Source organism: Lepidothrix coronata, unplaced genomic scaffold (assembly GCF_001604755.1).
Source record: "Lepidothrix coronata isolate B3197 unplaced genomic scaffold, Lepidothrix_coronata-1.0 Scaffold29, whole genome shotgun sequence".
Lineage (NCBI taxonomy): Eukaryota > Metazoa > Chordata > Aves > Passeriformes > Pipridae > Lepidothrix > Lepidothrix coronata.
The window spans coordinates 3,187,136-3,208,906 of record NW_016690209.1 but is presented as its reverse complement, the minus strand read 5'-3'; the positions used below and the strand labels follow the sequence as shown (position 1 = coordinate 3,208,906).

The following is a 21,771-nucleotide window of genomic DNA, read 5'->3' as shown; positions in this document are numbered from 1 at the left end:
AACATTCCTCGGTGGAAACACTTGTTGCTGTTAACCTGCTATTTTTTTTAAACTATGTTTTTTTCTACTCTTTAGCCCCAGTTATATAGTTCAGGTAACTATGCCTGTCAGCGTGATGTTGATCCTAGGGAAATAGTAGGGTAATACAAGAATTGGACTGATTTTTAATTTGTTTTAAATCTTTTCTTTCACGTGACTTGTCATTATTTAACAAAGGTCCTGTTGAGCTCCTCCAGTGTCAGTGTCTTATGACATTAGGGGTCTGATGGCAAAGGTGTGAGTGTGGATGCTGGTGTGGGAGTGTGATTAAATCACAGCGCATGTGCAGTGGTTTAAAAGCTGTTTAGTCGAACTAATTAAATGAAGCAATAAATTGAGAATTGTTACTAACAGGTGTGTCTGGATCCTTCAGTGTCATGTTCTGACCCTGTGCTGTTTAATAATTCTGTCGATTGTCGTGAAGAAAACATATGAGTAGGATTGAAAGGTTTTTTTGGATGACTTGGAGAGTATTGAATAATGGGGGCAGTTACTGGCAGCCATCTGGATTGCTTGGTGGATTGGGAGCAGGCAAAACAAAATCCATTTATCGGATTGCCAGCATAGAGCCATGCTAGCAGTGTGAGGAACCCAGTGTGGGAAGCAACAGCTTGGAAAGAAGTTTTGAGCTCTTGATGGATTAATCAGCTGAACATCCCCCTCCTGTGAAATGTGGCCAAAAGGGTAATGTATGAGCATGGGAACTGGAAGATGGAGTATGGACTGCGTGTGTCTTTGGCGTGGCAGCAGCAGCTTCTGGAGTGCTGTGTCCTGTGGTGATGCCCTCTGTTTGGGGCGGATGGTGATGAATTGATGAATACTCAGAGGACGGCCACAGGGAAGATTAAAATGCTGGGATCATGAGTGAGTGATTTGAGGAACTCTGCTTTACTTATCAAAGAGATGCTTGGGGGAGGGGAGTTTTCAGTAATTTGCCTACATGGGGAACAGATGTTCAATAATAGGCTACTCAGTTGAGCAGATTATGATATAATGCATTTGAGGCTAAACAAATCCAGGCTTGAAATACAGCACAATTTAGCAGTGAGGGTGAATGACCATTGGAACAGTTTTACCAAGGCTTGTGGTATGTGGGCTGTCACCGGCATGTTAAAAAACCCCGAGAACAATTTCTACCTCTGAAATATGCTGCAGTTCGAAGAGGAATTAATTTGTAAAGGCCCTCTGTCCTCTGCTGTCCATGAGGTCAGTCAGCCCACACACCGCAGTCAGATCTGGCCTGTTGTTCAGGTGATCTCCAAGTGTCTCCTTTGCCGTGGGTATCCAGGTACATAGGACAGGTGCTTTGCAGCTGAATTCAGTGGCTCTTGTGATTCCTCTCCTGCTGTGGGGCTTTCTCTGCTGCCTTCCTCTACAGCTCTGCTTCTGCCTCTCCTGTCCTAAGTGCTGCTACCCATGTTTTGCCCTCCCACCTCATGCCCGTGATAACCAGCTCCATGAAATGTTGTGGGCTTGAAATACCAAACTCCCTCTTGTGGGGAAATCCAAGCTACAGAGAGTTGAAACTTGGCTGGGGCAGGATGGAAAACAAAATGTTGGGATCTATTGCATAAAATACTGTCTTCTGTGACAAAAACAAAGATTTCCAGAGTGCTGAAGGAAAATGTCAACACTAGCAGCTGCAGCCCACAGATGTATAGGGCAGGTCATGCCTTGGAGAATATTCCAGGCTCTCTACAAATAAAAACCAGCAGCCATAATGTGTTTTCGTTCAGTTTGTATGTTTTTAGGCATTTCTCCCCCACACTGCTAGGTGTTGTGATTTATGTACCTACTACACTGAATAGGCAGTATGGGGAAGGGTTCATCAGCAGATAAACAAATTCTGCATCACCTTGGGTTACCTTGGGATATGTAGGAATTTGAAGGCAGTTCTTTGATTTCTTCAGTTGTTAATATCTTCTAGTATGTTAGCACCTCTTGTCAGGTACTTTGCCTTTCAAAGCTTCTTGGCTTCTTCTGATCTCTGAGCAACTTGCTTTCCTCAAACTACTGAAGCCCAGAGAAATCAAAGAGAGAACTTCTGCAATATTGTGTTTTTAAAGTGTTTTTCTTGAAGTCTTGAAGAAGCCTTTTCACAGCGTTGTTGCTGGATAAAACAAAGAGCAAAGGGTATTGTGGAAGATGCTTTGGGAAGATGGAGAGACGAGGGGGAGTGGAAGCAGCCCTGACCCACATCCTGAGGCAGGAGTGGAAGCCTGGAGGAGTGCAGTCATCAGGCGGAGTAGGTAGCGAGGAGGTCACGAGCAGGGTGGAGCAGGTTCACAGAGAGTCCTGAAAACCAAAAGAGATGTACCCCCTCCCTGACAACACCACTGTGCTGCCGCACACAGCTGGAGCACAGTAACTATTTTGATAAACTTTTAGTCTATTGCTACTAAATGAGTTTCGTCACCAGCCCTTCGTTCAGAGCCTGGAATGGTATCTTTGGCTCTTGCACTCCTGTAGTATTCCTACAACACAAACCCTGCAGAGGAATTGAATAAAACTGCAATTACTATCTGAGTTACTGAAGTCAAAGCCCTGCAAGCATGAGGATGCTTGGAAGTGTTTTGGAAGAGGAAGCGTGGCGTCGTGGGCACATGATCTTGGCGGTCAGTAGCAGTTTCCAAAGTATTGTTTTCCACAGCAGAAAGAATCCATTGTGCATATTTCTTCATTTCAGTTTTTCAAAGCCTAGGCCCTTTATGAAAGCCAAAACCAGCAAGAACATTTTCATTTTCCCTAGCTCCATGTTGAAATCTAGGGACATGCAGCACAAGAGTTTAAATATGTGCAGCTTAAAGCAAAAGAGCAGTGGCAACATGTGCTTTCCACCATGAGCATGCTTCCCACCTCATTTTCATGAGTCTGGAAATGAGCATCTGTCTCTGTTCCTGACTTTCCTTAGTATCTATGGACATACCACTTTTTTGCTACCTCCATCCCTAAATAGGAATGTTTCTTCCTCAATATTTCATTGTAGGAATGCTGGATGTCTGAATCTTTTATGACCACCTCCAAATGCAGCTCATGGCCCTAAGAACTCCCTCACAAATCATGACAGCCTGTATTTTCTCATCCAGAGTCACTGACTGCAGCCAACTTGTCCCCTTGTGTGGCAAGGATTCCCTTCGTGCTTTTTATTTTGTTGGACATTCAGCTCTTCTGGGCAGGTTTTGGCAGACTTTCTGCCAAAATTGTTTAGAGAATCACCTTCTCCAGAGAGGCAGGGCCAGAGCTCTCCAGACTTGTTCCTGGAGGGGTACACAGATGGCTCCCAGTGTCCTGGTGCACGAACACAGTTGTGCCCATAGACAAGCTGCTGGGCTGGCACAGGCAGAGCTGTGTTATGTTGTAGAGGGTTGGTGGTAACCAGTTGGGCTGTACCAGTTCTTTGAATCACTCCTGAACTCATGTTTTAAAGCTCTGTGGACAGGCCTCCAATTTAAGCACCGTCTTATAATTTTGTTTTGATTCTTATTGACTTTGGAAAGTTACGTCTAGATTTACACTGTGGCTGGACCCTGGTGGCCCATTGTAATGGGTCAATTAGAGAGGCTGGTGGTCATGGGAGCTACTTCTGACAGCTGAATTTCAAGACATCATCCACTCATTTCAGGACATTTACATAGAATTTACATTTTGGCTGAGCCCATCCATGTAAATGTAGGTCTGCCTTGTTTCTCTTCCTTGAATGACTGTTTAATTAACTTTAAACTTAATTATGCAATCTGCCATCTGCCTAAATCCCTACAGTGCTGTTATATCACCATCCTTTTCCTCTTCCACCAAGATGTTCCCTTTCCTGGAAGTTTGCCCTACTTTTCAGTCATTAAGATGATTTCAAATAATTTGCTTCCTTGGCTATTTTTGAGGAGGACTCACAGCAACACTGTAGGAACTCTTTAGCTCTGTGGTCAGGCTTGGACCAAGCACAGGAATGTGCTGCAGAACCTCCAGTTTATGATTCTTTGAGTTTACCTTTCCTGAGAGAAGAAGGACCTTTTTTTTATTTGTCTGTGATAAGGAGAATGTGCTCTCAGACTTTCTCTTAGACCCCAGATTGAGCATCTGAAATATTGCCTACCAGGTTTATCTCCTGCAGGTCTCTTTGCTGCAATGGAACCTCACTGTACTGATAACGTATCTCCAAGTCTTGCCTTTCCACTCCTACACCTCTAATGAATTCTTTCCCATGACATCCTCATTTCTCTCTATTGCTTTGTCTTTAATCTTGAGCCATCTACTTTATTTAACCTCTTTGCTTCGAGATACTGTAAGATGCATGGAGGTGGTTCTGTTCCAAGGCTGTCCAAGAACTCTGAACTCCTTTAATTCATGTTAAGAGCAGTGTGGAAGCACGGCTGTTCCTAGCACAGGTTGGAGCAGAGCTGTGCTTGCGGGGAGTGTGGTGGATGGGGTTTGGTCCTGTGTGTGTTACTGGGGCTCTAGCACAGAACTTTGTTTGAGAGAGCTTCCAAGGAGTGTCTTTTTCCTTGCTGGTGCAGAACTCCTTCCCTGAGCAACTATACCAACAGCTGTCTTTGTGTTTTTCCTTTTAAAACTAACTAGAACAAAAAAGTATTTGGCTGTTACCATTAGTGGGACATTTAATCTCTTAAATCCGCAAAATATTTTGCAAAACATAAATAGCTTGTTACTTCTGGCCTCTCTATGACCAGTGTTTTTGTTGACATAACTTGCATTTGAGATCACTTCAATGGTGTTTGTTGGTTTTGCCTGTTGTTTTTGCCTGTGTGTGGTAATTTGATCCCGGATATTGTAGTAGTCATTTAAGTGCTTGAAGATTTTTGAGTTAGTCATTTCTATAATATGGCATCTACTGGATGTCACTGGTGCATTAGAAATTCAAAACAATCTAACAAATGTATTTTGGCTTTTAAAATTTGAGAGGGAATTATTTTAGAGGCTTCTCTGAGCTGCAGAAAATATCAAATAGCTTTGAAATTGCCTGTTTAAGCATGCGAAAGGGGCAGACACAGGGATCCTAGCAAAACCACCCTGATGTTAATGCAGTTTGTACTGGCAAAGTGTGCTTCTGCTGGGAGAGTTTATTTGACTTTGGAGAATGAAACGTTGCCTGGTACAACAGTGTCAACACTTGGACTGTGCCTGTCCGGTGCTCCCAGCCAGGAGCTGCATCCCCCCAGCTCGTCAAGGCTGGACAGAGATAGATTCATAAAAGTACCTGGGATGAGTTGTTCAGGGGCTATGTAGGATTTGGGACTTTTTAAGTCCCAGACATCTTTCCAAAACAAGGCAGAGTTTATGTTGGCTGAACTTTAGTATTGAGACTATTAATACACCCTGTTACACATCAGCATCCATAGTGGCTCATAAAGTTGTTGCAGATAGGACTTCCTGGCAGCTCGGGGAGGGTATTCATTTGCTAAAAGACCAAATTTGATGATTTCTAAAATTTGCTTTACCAACTCTGCCAGGAGTCAAGGGCCAACTTGAATTTACGGATCTGTGAGGTGATGCCTTGGGCTGTCACATGGTTGAACTCTAATTCATTAAGTCTCTAGTAAGGATGAGCAGTAACAGGCTTTATTTAGCTTTCTTGCCATGTTTAACCTAGTCTGACTTAAATGGGAGTGTAGTACTAAGCGTGGGCTGGCATCAGGGTAGTTCTTGTTGCCTTTGGTTGGTTAATTCCCGGTTGTGGAGCTAGGGCAGTGTTGGGTGACCTTTCATTTGGTAGCTGCCATCCCTTCCAGCTCATGGGTGTATCCTTATCATGTTTTACTAAGTGCATATCTGGGTTGTCTTGAAGAATTACTTGAAATTCTTGAAGGAAATTGGTTTAAGTAATTGAAATGAGTCAGCAATGAAATGGAACATTGTAGAAATACGGACAAATATTTAGTAACTGTGTGTTGAGAGTGTCTCATTAACTGATAACAAATCGTTCTATTGCGTGTTATCAGTTCTGGGGATATGCTTCTGTTTCTTCTCATGCATAAGCTAACTGGAAAACAGGGGTATTTGAAAGATTCCTTTCCATATCTAGACCATGATCTAATGCTGGGAAGCAATGGAAAATCCTCTAAGCAATAGCAGAGTTAGAGGAGGTGTTGATGTCCAGTTATGGACTGATAAAGGTAAATAGTAGATGGAAGTATTTTGTGTTGGAAAAGTTTGTAACAATATTTTTCATCCAATGCTTTCAGCATTAATTCCTGTTTTAAAATATAAAAGGAGTCATTACATGTCAAGAGAGCTGTCAGTGGGGTCAGAGTCCTAAACCCGTAGAGCTGTTACCAGCAAAGTTGTTGTGATGCTCTCACAGTCCTGCCCACCCCAGGGAGCTGCATAAGTAATGTAGGTATCAACATAAATAATGAGATGGTAACAAAGTTTGGAAGTTTAGTTAGAGGTAAAACTGTCTAGTGACAATGTAGGTACCCTTGCTGGACCCTGGATGGGAGGTGTCATGGATGTGCCAATGAAAATTCAGTGAGAAATACTTTTCTTCTCTGCTGGTAGTAATCAAAGAGATTGTCAGGTGCTAGAGGGCAGTTGGAATGTTTTATTTTTGGTAAATGAGATTGAGGGTCTTGGTTCTTTCTTATGTAAAGCAATATGCAAATTTTAATATAAAATTAAAGACCTTCCAGCCTTGCTAACTTCATGTTTAGTTGAACATTTCAGTTGATTTAGTTGACTATCTAGTTGATCAACTGACTAATAGATGTAAGTTTAATTAAATGCAGTACTTTTCAAAAGCTAAACTCTAGAGTGATTTTGTATAAATCATGTCAAAATAAGCTGATTTAAAACATCTAACCTCTCTCTTACTGTAAGCCAGATCAATTATTCTGGGAAGCTGCCTGTGTGCTTTTTTTTTTTTTTTTCATTCCCAAATAAGAAAAGATTAATAGGTACTTAAGTTTAAAGACCAAAATGTGCCATTGTGTGATGTCATTGTTGTGATGGAGATGAAGTGTGATGGTTTGGATTCCAGGTTGAGTTCCAGTGCTGTCCTTCCAGCGAGCTCAACCAGCTGCTGTTGGACTGGGCTCCTGGGTGGGAGCCAGCCCCCAGCTCCATCCTTTCTGCTCATTTTCCTGGTGCCCATGTTGAGAATAAAAGTGAGTCGTTCACTGTGGACTGTTCTGAAAGCACACAAATGCACCCACTTTACTTTCATGCCTCTCTTGCTGTGGAGGTGGGAGTTGTGTGTTTGTACTTCCCACAAGTGCTTCCCCTTGGCTAGTTTGAAGGGTTTCCCTGCTCTGTGAGTGGAATTGCTGGTCCTGTTTAGGTGTGTCACTCTGTCACTTTTGCAGGGAGCCTCCATGCCTTATACAGATGTTGGGGTTGTTCCAACCCAAATCTCCCTCCAGAGGACTTCAAGTAATGAACAGTCAACCACCTTTCCTCAAATTGTTAGTCCTTTGTTATTTCCCACTGGAAATGGCAGAATACCTAGAAATCCCAAGCAAGTGTTGGCCGCATCCACAGAGAGCATCATCTGTGCAGCCAGATAAACATACCCAAGCATGTTGTGTTTGCTGTGTGTTGTGAATGTTTATGTCTTGCAGTAGAGTTGCTCTGTGTGCAAGCCTGAATGGTTCTGCACAGCAGACATTGCTGCTCTGTGATTGCTTCAAGTCTCCTGTGGATCAGCCAGTCTGAGCTCTCAGTCACTGCACTTTAGTCTCCCTTCTACTGAAATGATTTTTAATTTTTTGTTATGTTCATTTGCTTATTGATTTATTTAGCCTTTGATTATTTTAATGCCTGGATTGTGTTATTCCTTTGTGTGACATCTTGCCCTGAGATATTTTTTTCTATTTTACAGATCACACAACTATAACACCTGGTGCTAGAATAAAGCTTAACCAAGTTTGTGATAGTTATTTTAGAGAGGTTAGTCTCAATATATCCTATGCTATCTATAGAGTAGTCAAGTTACAGTTTGCTTTGTGAAATGATGTCTGTTTATCCATTTGAATATTAATGCTGGGCAGCAGGGAGAGCAGGAAAACCCATCGTCAGAGGTATTTCTAACTTCCAGTTTTAAAGGACAGGTGCATTGCAGAAGCAAATATTGACTCCAGTTGAAACAGATGGTGACCTGTAGTTAGTTCTCTTTCTTTTAAAAGGAGAAATGCAAGAAATTACAGTCATGCAGAATTTGGTGTGTTCCAGTTGAATGCTAATTGTGACAGTTGTCTGTGGCTTTGTAACGGGGTGGTTTTGTTTTGCCATAAATGGTGTGGCCAATGGGGTCAAATCCTTATTGAAGTGGCTATGTGTAAACTGCCTTGCAGGCCAGCTGTGTCGAAGCAGTTTGTTCTTTTCAGTAAATTTTTAATTTGAGTTTGTGTCTGAGTCTGAGCAAATGAAAAATCCCACGAGAGCAAGCCCAAGGCTTAAGCACTGGAAACATGCAAATTTCTCTCTGCGTGTCCACCTTTCATCCCAGAAAGGTGCTTCTCCGCCCTTTGCTGTTGCTGTACATTATTTCTGGCTGTAGTGGCCCCCAATTTTTTGAACCAATGGCCACGCCAAGTGCTAGGACAACTCTGTTCTGCAGTGCCTATTTTTTTCTCTTTTCCCCCCTGCATTTTAGTTTTCTGCCTTTTTTGTTTTGTTTTGTTTCAGCTCCTCCTTAATTACATGTTAAGATTTAGCCTCCTTTTTATCCCAGGTTCTTTAATTCGTAGTAGTATTTTCTGTGACTCACTGTCATAGAAACGAGGGTTTTAGAGGACCTTACGAGCTCGTGTAATCCATTTCACTACCTCAAGGAAAAAACGACTCTTTTTAGACCAACTCTGGCAGACATCCTTCTCACCTATTTTTAAGAGCCTCCAACGAAGCTGACTGCATGACCTTTCAGGGTGATCAGCCTAGTGCCTGAATTATTTAATAGTGTTCCTAAAATCCCACCTGTTGCAGTTTAAGTCAGATTCCTTCACCAAAATGCCTCTAAAAACCCTATCGAGAGCAAACTGTGTTGCCAGTTCTCTAGTCCATGCTTTTACTTTTGGTGTCTGTTTTTAAACTTAATAACTTGACTGTTAGGGCATTTGTAAATCAGTTCATTAGGCATTTGCAAATCAGTTAATTTTAGTTCCATCTCACCATGTGGTTCACGCACAGGTAGTGTTGCCTTGGTCACATTGGTTGAAACCTAAATTTGGGGCTGTGCTCTTGCCATGTTACAGCTGCAACCTCCCTCAGTCTCCTCCCTGGAAGCACAGAGTATGAAAAGCTTGATAGTGTAGAAAGAGGCCAAACTACTGTCACTGAACACAGAGGACCCCTCTTCATTTCAGCTTCCTGTTTGGAGACACCACTGTGACATGTAATCTTGTCCTGGGCTGGTCTGAGCTGGCACCTTGAGTTGTCCCTCTGCCTGTCTTGATGTCTCCTCTCCCGAATTAGAAGGATCCCTCCCTCCTTCTGCTGATTTGTTTATTATAATATATATAAAAGTTACTGTTTGTCCGTCATTGGGTAAAATAGCAGTTTTATTGTACCATATTTTTAAAGATCTCTGCTTAAGCACAGCTTTTTAAACATTTTTTTGTCTCGCTGCTGTGAAGCAATCTGTGATTTCGTTTGGGAAGGACACCATAGGTAAAAAATTTGCCTTGTAACTTGGATAGCGCCATAGCAAATAAGTTGGCGTTACACGTTTTCTGACTTGCAGGTACAAGCTTGGACCCAGGGAGCGTAGCCAGGAGGGGCTGGAAGGCAAAGCTGTGATGACATGTTCAGTATCCAGGTGGAGGGCCAAGAGGGCAGCTGCGCGGCGCTGGGTTGCATTCCAATGTGCTGATCCGTGGAACAGCGTTGGCATACGCTTTGGAAGCTGCTGCTTGCTCTCCTGGCTGTAGGGAAGGGGCTGAGGTGATGGCAGGGAAGTAAGGGGTGAGTCTTTGCAGAATATTTTCGTATGATCTTGGCCTATTCTGAACAGGCTGGACATTGGGAGCCTTGGCACTCCTTTGTGGTACCCTGCTGCCTCTGGTAGCTCCAAAGTTAATTACTCCAGCGTGGGTTGTTAAGAATTTTTTTTTTTTCCTCCTCAATTCCTGAACTGCTTAATTAAGTTGTAGGGAAGTTATATTTTCTCACTACTTGGGGGCTTAATGGGGTGGAGGCTTTGGAAACAGTTTAACAATTTCACATTTTATGTGCTCTAATGAATTTCCCAGGATTTTGGAAGGGTTGTATCCAACTTTAGCATCGTAATTTCCAGAGTTTTATTTATGCTAAAATAAGTTAGTGGTGGATTATGAGGCCCAAAGAGCCAACAGATTACAAATGAACTAATGAAGACATTGTTTCTCTTGGATAAAGGGTATGACTCACGGTTTGACTTGTACTGAAGTACTAGAGATCATGAGCTTCACCAGGACCACAAGCTGGCACTGGGGCTCCCCTTCCCTCCCCTGTTATTTCAAACCTGTATTTGATTTCAGGTGCAGAAAAAAGAGGGTTTGCAAGGACCAGAAACAACTCTGAATCTGCAAGAACTCCCCAGAACTTCGATAGGAAGAGGCAACTCTCTGAATCGCAGACAGAAACAATGAACAATTCAGACAGCAGAGTAAATCCTAGACAACTGGGAACTCCCAGAGGTATTAAAGCAGAGTGTGTACACGCTTCAGGAATAAGCTGTCTTGAAGCCTGTGCTCAGCAATATTAAAAGATGGGCTGGGATGAATGCTGTTGACTTTAAAATGAGCTGTAAAAGACTGTTGATTATTGTAAAATATGATTATTCCAGGCTTTTCGGTGCTCTGAAGTCGGGTGCCAGTATTTCTAGGCAAACTGTTCTCAGAAATTCAACTCAGAATATTAAGCCTCTGTACAGCTGCTGTTAAGATGCACAGACATGTTTGGGGGTCAAGGTAACACTTCTGAATTTTTGTTTGCAGGAGGATCCTATGCTGCTGTCCCAACATCAGGTGACAGAAAGAATCTAAATAAACCCACTCGAGGGAGGAAGAAGAGTATATTTGAAGCCTACATGTCAAAGGAAGATGTTTCAGCGGGACTGAAAAGGGGAGAACTAATTCAGGTGCCTGAAATGTCCAGTTCTGTGCTTTTTGTGCCCTTGGCAGGATACTTCTTGCTGAAATTTCTCACAAAAACGTTTGTGCTTCCTTTTGGAGCAGCAAATCCACAACCTCATTAGGCAGCAATTCTTTTCTGAAGAATGTGAGGGTGGACCTGCTGTTAGTGTGGGTAGCTGGATCCCAGAAGGAGATTTGCATAAAGGCAGGCAGGGCTGAGATGGAGTAGAGGACAGTGTCCTCAAACCACATTTGTAGTACAGTCCTCAACATGGTGTAATGTTCTCCAGGACACATCTGGCATCCCAGTGAGATCAGCCTGGCTGGGGAGAAAAGGCAGGTGGAAGTCATTGAGGGCATGACAGCCATGCTGAGGCATCATTTACCCAAACACACACCAGTGCATTGCCATTTAATTAGCATTGTAATGCTGATGAGGTTGTGATACTTTCATCGATACACTGAAGTCGCAAATGACATCACCTCAAATTTTGTCTGATTTCTTTTTATATTTGTATAAAATATAATTCTCATATAATAGTATATAATAGTATAGTGACACAATCTCTTGAGGTGTGATGAGGCTTTCTTGTATAAGACTGCCTGATTCCATCCTGCAGAGCAATCTGATGTGCTCTTAACTTTCAGAAAAATAGCTCTGTGGCATATCCCTGCTGATGATCAGCGTGGTCTGCTGGGCTACTTGGACCTTAGGCCAGTGCCTCTTTAAAGACCATCATAGACATCTGCAATGGGAAACAAATGGCGAGGGAAGAAATGGGAGCCTCAAGTTGTGACTTCCCCCAGGGCTGCAGTGGCATATGGTGTCAACTAAAGCTTCTGCCTTACCTTCAAGAGAGTTTTTGGCACCAATTTTTGATAATACAGCCTGATAGCATTAAGTGCAGTGTGTGTAGCCTGCCTATGAGGTCAAGTACAGCTGCAAATGAGGCACATCCAGGCAATGACTATCACCTGAGAATCCCACTGAGATGCTGAGTCCCAACGGACCTGTGATTGCATGATTTCTGGCAAAACAATCCCTAATTCTTGTAAATGCGTAATGTCTACTTCAGGTCACGTGCTGCGTAACTGGAAGAGTCATACATGCTTTCTTAGGCTGTATCTGTTTTCCTTTCATTCAGTTCCACATCTCAGGCAAACAACTGAGACTGTAGAAGTTGGATTTAATTATTTAGAACTGAGTGTCAGATCATGGGCATCCCAGCTCAGTATTTCTCATCTTCAGCTCATTCATCCTTATGATCTTGTCAAGACCATTCGTCATTGCAACCTCAACCAGGACAAGTGAGATCCTGAAAGCAACTCTAGGGAATGGACAAACATTCAGCGTTGTTCTGTACAATGGCAAGAGACACTGAACAAATACCTGCTGTGTTAATCCCCAAAAGCAGGGCGTTGGTCTGGCATGGTAACCTGCAAAAAGGCTCCACAAGAGCCTGTGGAAGGGGAGATTCAGACCTATTGGTCTGGATCTGATGGTCTTGAGCAAACTGGAGCACTCCCAGGCACAACTCTCTGAGCATGGGCTGTCCTCTGGAGCATCCTGAAAACACTGAATCTGCTTGTATTTGTGTGAGAATCTGAGAGATCTTTTAGAGAAAAAAGAGCCTACCATGAACACTGAGACTTTTGCTGAACCCTGGCAACTAAATGTTCCTGAAAGCCCAACCCATGGAAACTGCTCTCAGACGTGGAGATCACTCAGATGAAATGAAAGGTTATTTTATGGGTGCTGGCGTCTGTCAATAATACAAGTCTTAATGACTTCTGGTGCTGTATCTGACGTAACTCACTTTTTGATAAGTAGCACAGAGAAGTGCCCTGTGGATTCCTGGATTCATTTCATCGTGCGACGTGTGCGGAAGTGTCCTTCCACAAGAAAGGGGCTCTGCGCTCAGGCGCTGAAGAGTGCGTCGAATTCCCACTTCCCTGCCCTTAAAACCGCAGGGAGCAAACACCAAGCGTATCAGGTTTGTTGGAATCACGTTGGATGGTCTGAAGGCAAACAAGACGTAATTACGTAAGCGCAGGATGATGGTTATACACAACAGATGAAATCGGGTTGTGTATTAAAGAGCATTGACCCAAAGGACCGTAATCATCCTGTGAAGCATCAGCCAGAAATTCATGTCTGCTCCACGCCTCCAGTGTCTCCCAGACCCTCCCTGCAGGGCTGCCGGGATCAGGCGGAGCGAGAGTGTGCAGCACACAGAGAGGCAGAGCCTGCTTTGCTATTAAGAGGGTGTTTTTCCTTGGAAAGCTGCTGTTTTGTGGGTGTGAGGATGGGGTTTCCCTAATTTTCATGAATTGTTTTTTTCAAAGGAGGCCTCGGTAGCAAGCAGATACTTGTGAACCCTACCCTTTTTTGGTGTTTTGTACATACAAATGGATCTAGGCAGATGTGTTATGATAGCTGTTATAAACTGCTTGATTTGGGACGCTGGAAGTTTAGTCTGAGTATTGCCTACCCTGGTTCAAGCAGAGCGGCTTGAGAAATCATGACCCTTTTGTGTCTCACTAGGGAAGCTCAATAAGGTTAGCAACTTTTTTTGGCAAGTATATATGAAGCTGACTTGAATCATCAGAAAGTGTTTTAGAAACCTTCCTGCAGACCTTCTTCTTCCCTTTCATAACAGAGGCCCTACTGACAGAAAAACACTGATAAATATAGCAGCTATTATTTGCAAGCTATTGTAAAGTAGTACAACATTAGTGTGACATCATGAGACTCTGCAGCCAGATCCTCACCCCCTAATACACATATGAGAACAGTTGTTCGTTGCAGATGGGGAGAGTGACTGGTTCCAGATATGATATCACAGCGTGAAATGTACAACATTGTAAATAGGATTTTCATAGGCACAGATAATAGGGCCCATCTGCTTTCTAAGATAAATTTTGGGAGTTTCTTACTTAAAGGAAAGAGCTGAAGTATTTTAATGCTGCTTGACGTAAGAATTCTAATGCCGATCGTAATTAGGTGGTGCATATAAAATGCAGGCAAACAGGCTGCACGGTAAACGTGGTAACCCCGTGCGTGTGCTGGAGCTGGGCATCCATGGGCACGTCGCCACTCTGGCGCCTTCCGGGCCATGGACACAAACCCTGATTTTTCACGCGCATGATGGGCATTTGCACCTGACTGATTGACAGCTGTCCCAAACTATTCAAGGGGATTCTGCAGAGGAACACAGGATATACCCTCATCTGCTTTGTGCTGGTGGGTAGATGGAAATTGTTTGACTCATTGTCAAGCAGAGCAACCATCCCTTTCCAATTTTTCCTTTCTCTCTCTAGCAGCTTCCTTTAGTAACAGCGTGTTGTTTTTGATGACTGATTCTGGGAAGTAAGGGGAGAAAGACAACCATTGAGAGTTTTCCATCAGTGGGTACCAGTGCTAACAGAGGCTGATGACAGCAAGTCAGCTCTCGCTTTGCCTAAGCACAGAATATCCCCAGGGTTACTCCCAGCAGGTCGTCTTTGTTTCCATGCTGTTGTCCTGGGTTGTGACTGCCATGAAACTTGTGTGCTCATTAGTACTAGTTATGGAAGGCCTAAAGTCAGATATTGCAGCAAAGTATTCAAATAATGCCTAAAGAGTATAGCATATATGCTGCTGGTATTTCCAAACTGAGGGAAGTAAGTGCAATGGAAAACCTTCATAAATCTGCAGTCTTCTTCAAGGCAGCAAAATTTTCACGTGTAATCAGCTCTATTTTCCTATTGTCTGAGTGTTTCCTAGACTACATAAAAAAATTATTTGCTGCAGTAAATTTTTAAGGAAGCAATTCCTGTGAGATGTTCCTATGATTGCTTAACACAGAAGTGCAAACAGATGGAATCTGTTCGTATGATAAATTGGCCAATGTTACTTCAAATACACAAGTGGAGAAATTTCTAAAGTTTCAGCCCAAAGCAGAAGCCTGTTGGAAGGCAGATACCTAGTTGTATTCCTGTAGGAATCAAATGCTGTCAGTCTGAACTGCAGTCAGCTGAATCCCAGTTGCCAGAACTCTCTTGGGATGAGAATGGCACTGCTGTGTAGCTTGTAAGGCCTTAGTTGGCTCTGCCTTTCTCTTGGATCGACCTGAGTGCAAGCAGCAAAACTGGTTGGTTTACTTTTGGAGGAATTTGATATGAATTTGTTGCAGGTGACTTGGGCTTTGAGTTGGCAGATAACAAAGCAGAAATAGATAGACCATGGAGTTTCAAATGTATTTAAGATAGTTTGACTTTAAGCGTGTTTAAATAGGATTTAATCCTGTAGACTTTAGTGTTTGTTTTTGGAAAATCCTTTTGGTTGTTTTTTGGTGATCTTCTTTATTATCACAGAGTTACTGCTGCTGTCTATTTGTAGAAACTGCCTAAGCAACCAGAGCCCCATAAGACTGATACCTGCTGCCGTGCAAGCTCAGCTTTTCCTCTTTCCTTGCGTCCTCCAAGATAAGCAAAACCAACATTCTCCTTTTCCAAGACAGAGCAAACCAAAATGTTTCTATTGTCCATTTGCTAGCGAAGTTGGTGGATGCTCAGCAGAAAATGTGTGAAGGGAACAGGAGGGCTTGGATCCTCAGTTCACCCAGTAGCAGCAACAACTAATGATTCAACATCTCCTCGACAACAGACTGCAGTAGATCAGTTTAAGCCTATCATGAAACTGCCTTTTGGCTTGAAATTGCTTGGATGCTAAGTTGTCAAGACTTGAAATGTATAATGGAAATTTAGATGTATCTCTCATGTTTCACAGTAGATATATTACCCACAGCTCTCTAATTTAACTGGTGTTATATAAAATTAATAAGATTCAGGCATAATCTTTCTCCTTCTTTTATTTTTTTTTAGGGGCCCTTGAGAATAAATCCTAAGAAGTACCATGAAGCCTTCATTCCATCTCCAGTAAGTGTAATTTTATAATGCTTTAAAGTTCATAAGTAAAGGTGCATTAAGATAGGAGTTATGCTGTGCACAGAAGGTCACTCAGAGGTGAATGAGTAGGAATAAATGAACAGGATCTGGAATTTCTTTTATATCAAATATTCCCAAACAAATCCTGCTTTTTTGTACCTCAAAGAAATACTTCTCTTTTACTGGAATTGGGGATGCTGCTGGGTCCCACAGAGGCCAGCTGAAGTCAGGTTTGAGGACCACCAGATAGTGTAATCAGAAACCCTTGGTTTATGGCTGCAGAGGTTTTATAGATTTTCCACTGATTTAAGTTAATCTTCCCTAAACAAATATGCTCTCCGTTTTCGATCTGCTGCATGAGCTAATTTGAAAAGTCATTCCAGAAATAATATGCGTGATTCCTTTTCATGTGCCCGCTTTGGCATGAACTGTATCTTGGTTGGCTTGGGATGTGCTTCTGTCACATGGGACTGGCTTGCACCTCTTCTCTGTTCTTTCCTTATTTTGACAGAAAGGAAGAGATCTTGCAATTTCAGGGCCTTCCAGTCGGGATGGTGACCTCACAGCTGGCACAGCCAAATCTTTTTATCTGGAACTGACTTGGTCAAAATGTTGCTGTCAATGAGAGAGAGTTTTATATTGAAATGTTTTGCTGGTGTGGGGGAGAGAAGGCAGAGCCTGCCCTGAGACAGTGAAACACTGATTCTGTTGTCCCTGCTGCTGACAGCGCTATTGTTTTGGGGTTTGGATTGAAAGCCTTGAAATTCATGGCATTGTCATTTCACGTTGTTGATTCGGGGTAATGTTTTGGAGCCCTCTTTGTTAGAGAAGGCTGGCATTACAGGGGTGGGGAAAGGCTGGGGGTGCACAAAATAGACTAAGATTAACTAGAAGAAGAAGTACAGACCAGTTGTCTGGTACATCAGTAGGGCAGCGCTCTGTGTGTAAGTAAAAGGAACTGTGATCCTTCATTTACAGGTATCCTTGTAGATGTGGTAAGTGCAAGCTGTTAAATATATTCTCTGAAATTACAAAATGCAAGGTTAAAAGAGAAATCCAGCTACTCACAAGAGTTAATTTGGTGTAAGGCTTTATCCCTAATCACCCCTCTCGTGTCCAGCTGTTGCCTTGTGCAGGAATACATATATTAAGGAGGGTTAGCAGAGATCGTTATCTCAGTTGTCTTTGTACTTTTCTGTCCTTTATGGAGCTGAATACCAGAACCAGGAGAATCAACACCTGGATGAAGATGACACTGGCTATTGTAGGCACAGTCCTTTAAGAGAGATGCTTTAGGAAGCTCATCCTTTGTATAACATGATTTGCCATAATGGAGGGTTTGCAGCCTTGGTGTTCTGCTGGACTTCCCATCATTGCCAGATGCTGCAAGAGCTGCAGCTGTGAAAAATCACCCTTTCTCTCCTGCTGTTGGCTAGGGCACTGTATCCCTTTCTCTTCAGCTATGACTTGGCCAGGGTATCATGGAGTTCAAATGCAACAGCTGTTCATCTTCTGGCACTAGAAGTCCCAGTGTGTTTCTTGCTGCACATGTGCTCTGTCTGCTCGTCTCATTATTGCATGAGGAGTTGAGGGGAAGGCCCAGGGCTTTTCTTTTGAAAGCTACCCAGGGAACTGACCCAAGCATTTAAATCTCTGCCTCCCATCTCATTTCTTCCCTGCACAGGGTAGTGTGGTTTGAAATGCCAGCATTGTCAGTGTGAAGGATGATACTGCCGAGCATGAGTGACAGAGTGACTGTAGCTCTGCTGTGCTTGTGAGAGACACTTCCAGAGCAGATGGAAGTACTGCAGATCTTCCTTTTAACAGAGAGGGATAGCGAGCACCACCAGTGATGTTCCCAGGTGGCCACAGAGCAGTGAAATAGTTTCGCTCCCTGGAGGGGGCTGCAGAAGTCTGAAGCTGTTGTGGCCAATACAGTGTATGCACCCTGGGGGCAGCTGAGACTTTACAAGTGATTGTGTTCTGTTGACATTCAGTGCTGTTTTAATTGCATTAGTAATCTGAAGTGCCAGCTGTGCAAAGGAAAAAGTGGGATGCACAAACGTTCTTGGAAGTGCATAAGTTTGCCCAGCAATCGTGAGCCTGTAGCTCAAGATATAGTGATGTTTCCTTTTGGAGGCAGAGCCAAAACTGATGGCAGTTTTCTGATTACAGCTTTGTTGCAGACGTTGAAATTAACTGCTCTAAAACAGGTGTGCATATACTTATGTAAGTGTGTGTGTATATATAGTTTGGAATGAGAGTGACTGGCTGCAAAGACAAGACTCTTGCAGAGTGTGGAGATGCAGCTTTAACTAAGTGGTGTGACACATCAGGTACCTTTACAGAGAGTGGAAGAAAAGGTCTGCTTGGTGTTTTCTTGGACACAGGAGAGAAGGAAAAAAAAACCTGTAGAACAAACAAATTTTTGTGAATGCCAACCTGTGTCCTGCAGCACAGAGCAACTACAGTTACAGACAAAAAAACCTCAAAAAAACCGAAAACAAAAATTTACTTTAAAAAGTGACTTTGAACTTTTCATTTTTATGTATGTGGTGAATTTAGGTAAAGAGTTGGGGCTGAAGGGAAAGAATGGGGAGAAATAAGGAATAAGACCATGTGTAAAAAATCTGGCTTTTTGAAAAGAACGGTTTCCAATTTGAATTATGTTGGTCCAAGAGGCTTTGCAATTTTTCTGCATCTTGTCATGGGAGGCAGCTTTCACACAGCTGTTGAGCTGCTGCTGCTTTTCTTTCTAAGAGTAATTTGGTCTCTTGGAGGATGGCCTTGGTTTCACATCATGGCAGGGTTCTTCCTTTTATTGTTTTGGTATCTAAGCAGAGTAAGATGCTTATGTGGTATTAGGACTTCATGTTTTCAGGTTATAAAAGAAGTTTTTCTTGGAGACAGAGCATGCTGGTAGTTCTGATTGGATTTACTCATGCATGTGAGACTCAGAAGTGTGTACCTGAGAAGTGACTGAAGTTGTGAATCTGAATTCTTGTGAGGCTGGTTTTTTCATTGAAAGGCAATGAAATACTAATCTAAAGAAACATCCTCCTTTCTTGTATCTCAAAACTATGCAAAGAAAACTCTCCTTAGAAAAACTATGTTAACTGCTCATATTGATACTAAAAGCTCACAGTTTGACGTGTTCATGGCACTGTAAGCAGACACATGGAATTCTTCATATACTGAATCATGGGAAAACAGAAATTAAAGCAGCGAGAGCCCTGTCAATAATAATAATAAAAAAAGGACAAAACTGGCAGTCCTTTAAAAGCTAAAATCTTTGTGTTGACGTCTTCAGGAAACTTTATTCACCCCATGAAGAAAATCTTTCAAACCAAATTTAGATTAACTGAATACCAAACATGTTTGGGATGAATAATCAAAGTGCATGCAATTAGTAGACGCTGTTGTGCAAGGATGTTAACCCAGTGCATCCAGTGAAGGTGTCCTAACATGTCTGTTACAGTAAAAGATCTCCTGGCTTGCAGTTGGCATCTGTAATCATCATTATTTGGAATGTCTTCTAACATTAGTTGTGCCAAATGCAGAATATATGGTGTTAACTCATTTGAAAAGCAAGAGACTTCACCCCCAGCTACAATCCAAGCCACCTTCACAGAGTGACCTGCTGGTCTAGGAGCTTCATATCCTTGCTTTCTCACCTCTCCAGGAGAGCAGCAGGAGCTCTGCATGGAGCACTTTGCAGAGACTGTCCTGTAAACATGTTCTGAACACTGGCTTTGAGTGCTTGAGGTGGGAAATTAATGTGTCAAGAGCTGTGACTGCAGAAAACTCTCTCCCCATTCCTAAGAGTAATTGTAGAGAAACAGAGCAGAGCTTGCAGATGACACATCTTGAAGGCTTGGCTCTGCTTTGAGTAAATAGTGTGGAACTGCTGTACTGGCACATCCATACGAAGGATTTCTTCTGTTTGCTGAAAGATATTGTATGTTGAAGGACATGTGGTGAATCCATTTCATTCCTGTGCTCAACTGGAGGATGTTTGTCTCACCGGGCTGTGTGTCTTTTTTGATGGCAGTGTTTTAAACCTCATAACAACTGTAATTTAATATGTTTTGGTCTGGCACTTATTTTTCTTCCTCTTTGACTAGGATGGAACTCGCGATATCTTTATTGATGGAGTGGTTGCTCGCAACAGAGCCCTGAATGGTGACATCGTGGTAGTGAAACTGCTTCCCAAGGATCAGTGGAAGGTCAGTTCAGTATATTTTTTCTGTGATTTGAGAGAAAGAGCTTATTACTATTTTCATCACTAAACTTTAGGGCTTGAGACAGAGAATAGAGAATTTCCTGCAGATCAGTTATTTGCAGTTTATGCTGCTGTGGATTAAAAGATTTTATCCATTACGAGTGTTGAAACCTCACTCTTTGCATGGAATGGCCTTCTTTAGTGCTGTATGAAAGTCTGATGACAAGGCTGGTCCAAAGCTCAGTTGTCAGAGGTGACTTCTGGTATCTGTTCTTTGGCTGTCTTCGTGCTGTGGCTTTGGATACCGCTGTGTAGGTGTTTGCAATTGCCCATGTATTTGCAAGTGTTGTTCACAAAGCTTTAGTAATGATTAACTCTCTCTAATTTGTGGGTCCTCAATCCATGGGAAGCTTATTTTGTCACAGCTCCAGATTTTGTGGTAATACCCTTCTTTACATGAATGAAGCATGTGTGAAATGACTGGAGCAATGCAAATGTGGGACAACTGCTTTTCATGTCTGAGAATTTCACTAGGATCACTCTGGACTTTTTTTTTCTTTCACTGGTCAAACTCAAAGTCCTTTTAAACATCTGGATAATTTGACTATGTTTGCAGGTTTGTCTTTTAACACCACTATGCAAGGGAAGTTCTTGCTCCTTTTCTCTTGTTGCTGGGAGCTGTAAGCTACAGTTAGCAATTTTAACATAGGTTTTCACACGTAAGCATGACAGGACCACCACAAATTGTTTTCCAAACATGGTTTTTAACCTCTTTTTGAGAGTTTAAAGACTATTTATCTTCTGGACAAAAGTTATAGTAAAGATGATTCCAGCAGGGTGGGGACTGATCTGAACTGCCCTGGCCTGGTGCTTTTTAATCAGTCCAGTTACTTTCTCTGCCTGTCTTTGTTTGAAGTTACATGTTTTTAGGCTTGCAAATGCAAGGTCTTCAGTCTGGTCATTTGCTGAACTTTCCACCTACTTTGTTTAAATCTAGTAACAATGGAAGTGTTGTTTCGAATCACTTTAGAACTTGTCTATTCCTTTTAAGTATTCAAAAAATGAGTAAATTACCTGAGTATTTATTGATACATGTAAATGCAAAACTAGCTTGTACAAAAGGCACTCATAAGTGGGATCCAGAATATCACAGGTGTATCCCTATGCAAATACAGGAAAGAGATCTGCTGCAATCTGTGTAACCTCTGGGAATGAGCTTTGAGGGTCAAAGCAAAATTTCCCTGATAGCTATTCAAGACTTCAAATCAGAGTTCACTAAAACTGTGTTGATAGCTATATGTTTTGATCACCAAATCCATATACATAAATTATCTTTTGTGTTAAACCATTTCATTTAGTTGGAAAAATTGAATAGTTTGGATGCTTAGATCCTTTGCCAGGACCTGCCACCACAAGAGCTTCTTTGTAAACTTGATAGAGGTTGCCTGAGCTGGAAGCTTTGTCTATAGTTTTCCATTTATATCTGTCTCTAAATAAAGATAACACCTCTCTCTTGTA

General features: G+C 42.3%; 1 protein-coding gene across 4 annotated transcripts in view; it reads left to right on the top strand.

The window, feature by feature from the left end:
- The window catches only part of DIS3L2 (DIS3 like 3'-5' exoribonuclease 2), a 183,488-nt gene that overhangs the window by 7,726 nt on the left and 153,991 nt on the right, over positions 1-21,771 (top strand). For 2 of the 4 annotated variants that reach the window (XM_017810782.1, XM_017810781.1), the window contains exons 2-6: positions 9,731-9,951; positions 10,506-10,664; positions 10,965-11,107; positions 15,969-16,022; positions 20,156-20,257. In XM_017810782.1, coding sequence (XP_017666271.1) covers positions 10,613-10,664; positions 10,965-11,107; positions 15,969-16,022; positions 20,156-20,257 — 351 coding nt within the window. In that variant the 5' untranslated portion in view covers positions 9,731-9,951; positions 10,506-10,612. The remainder of the gene's footprint in view (positions 1-9,730; positions 9,952-10,505; positions 10,665-10,964; positions 11,108-15,968; positions 16,023-20,155; positions 20,258-21,771) is intronic. The other 2 variants (XM_017810780.1, XM_017810783.1) reach the window with 1 other exon arrangement.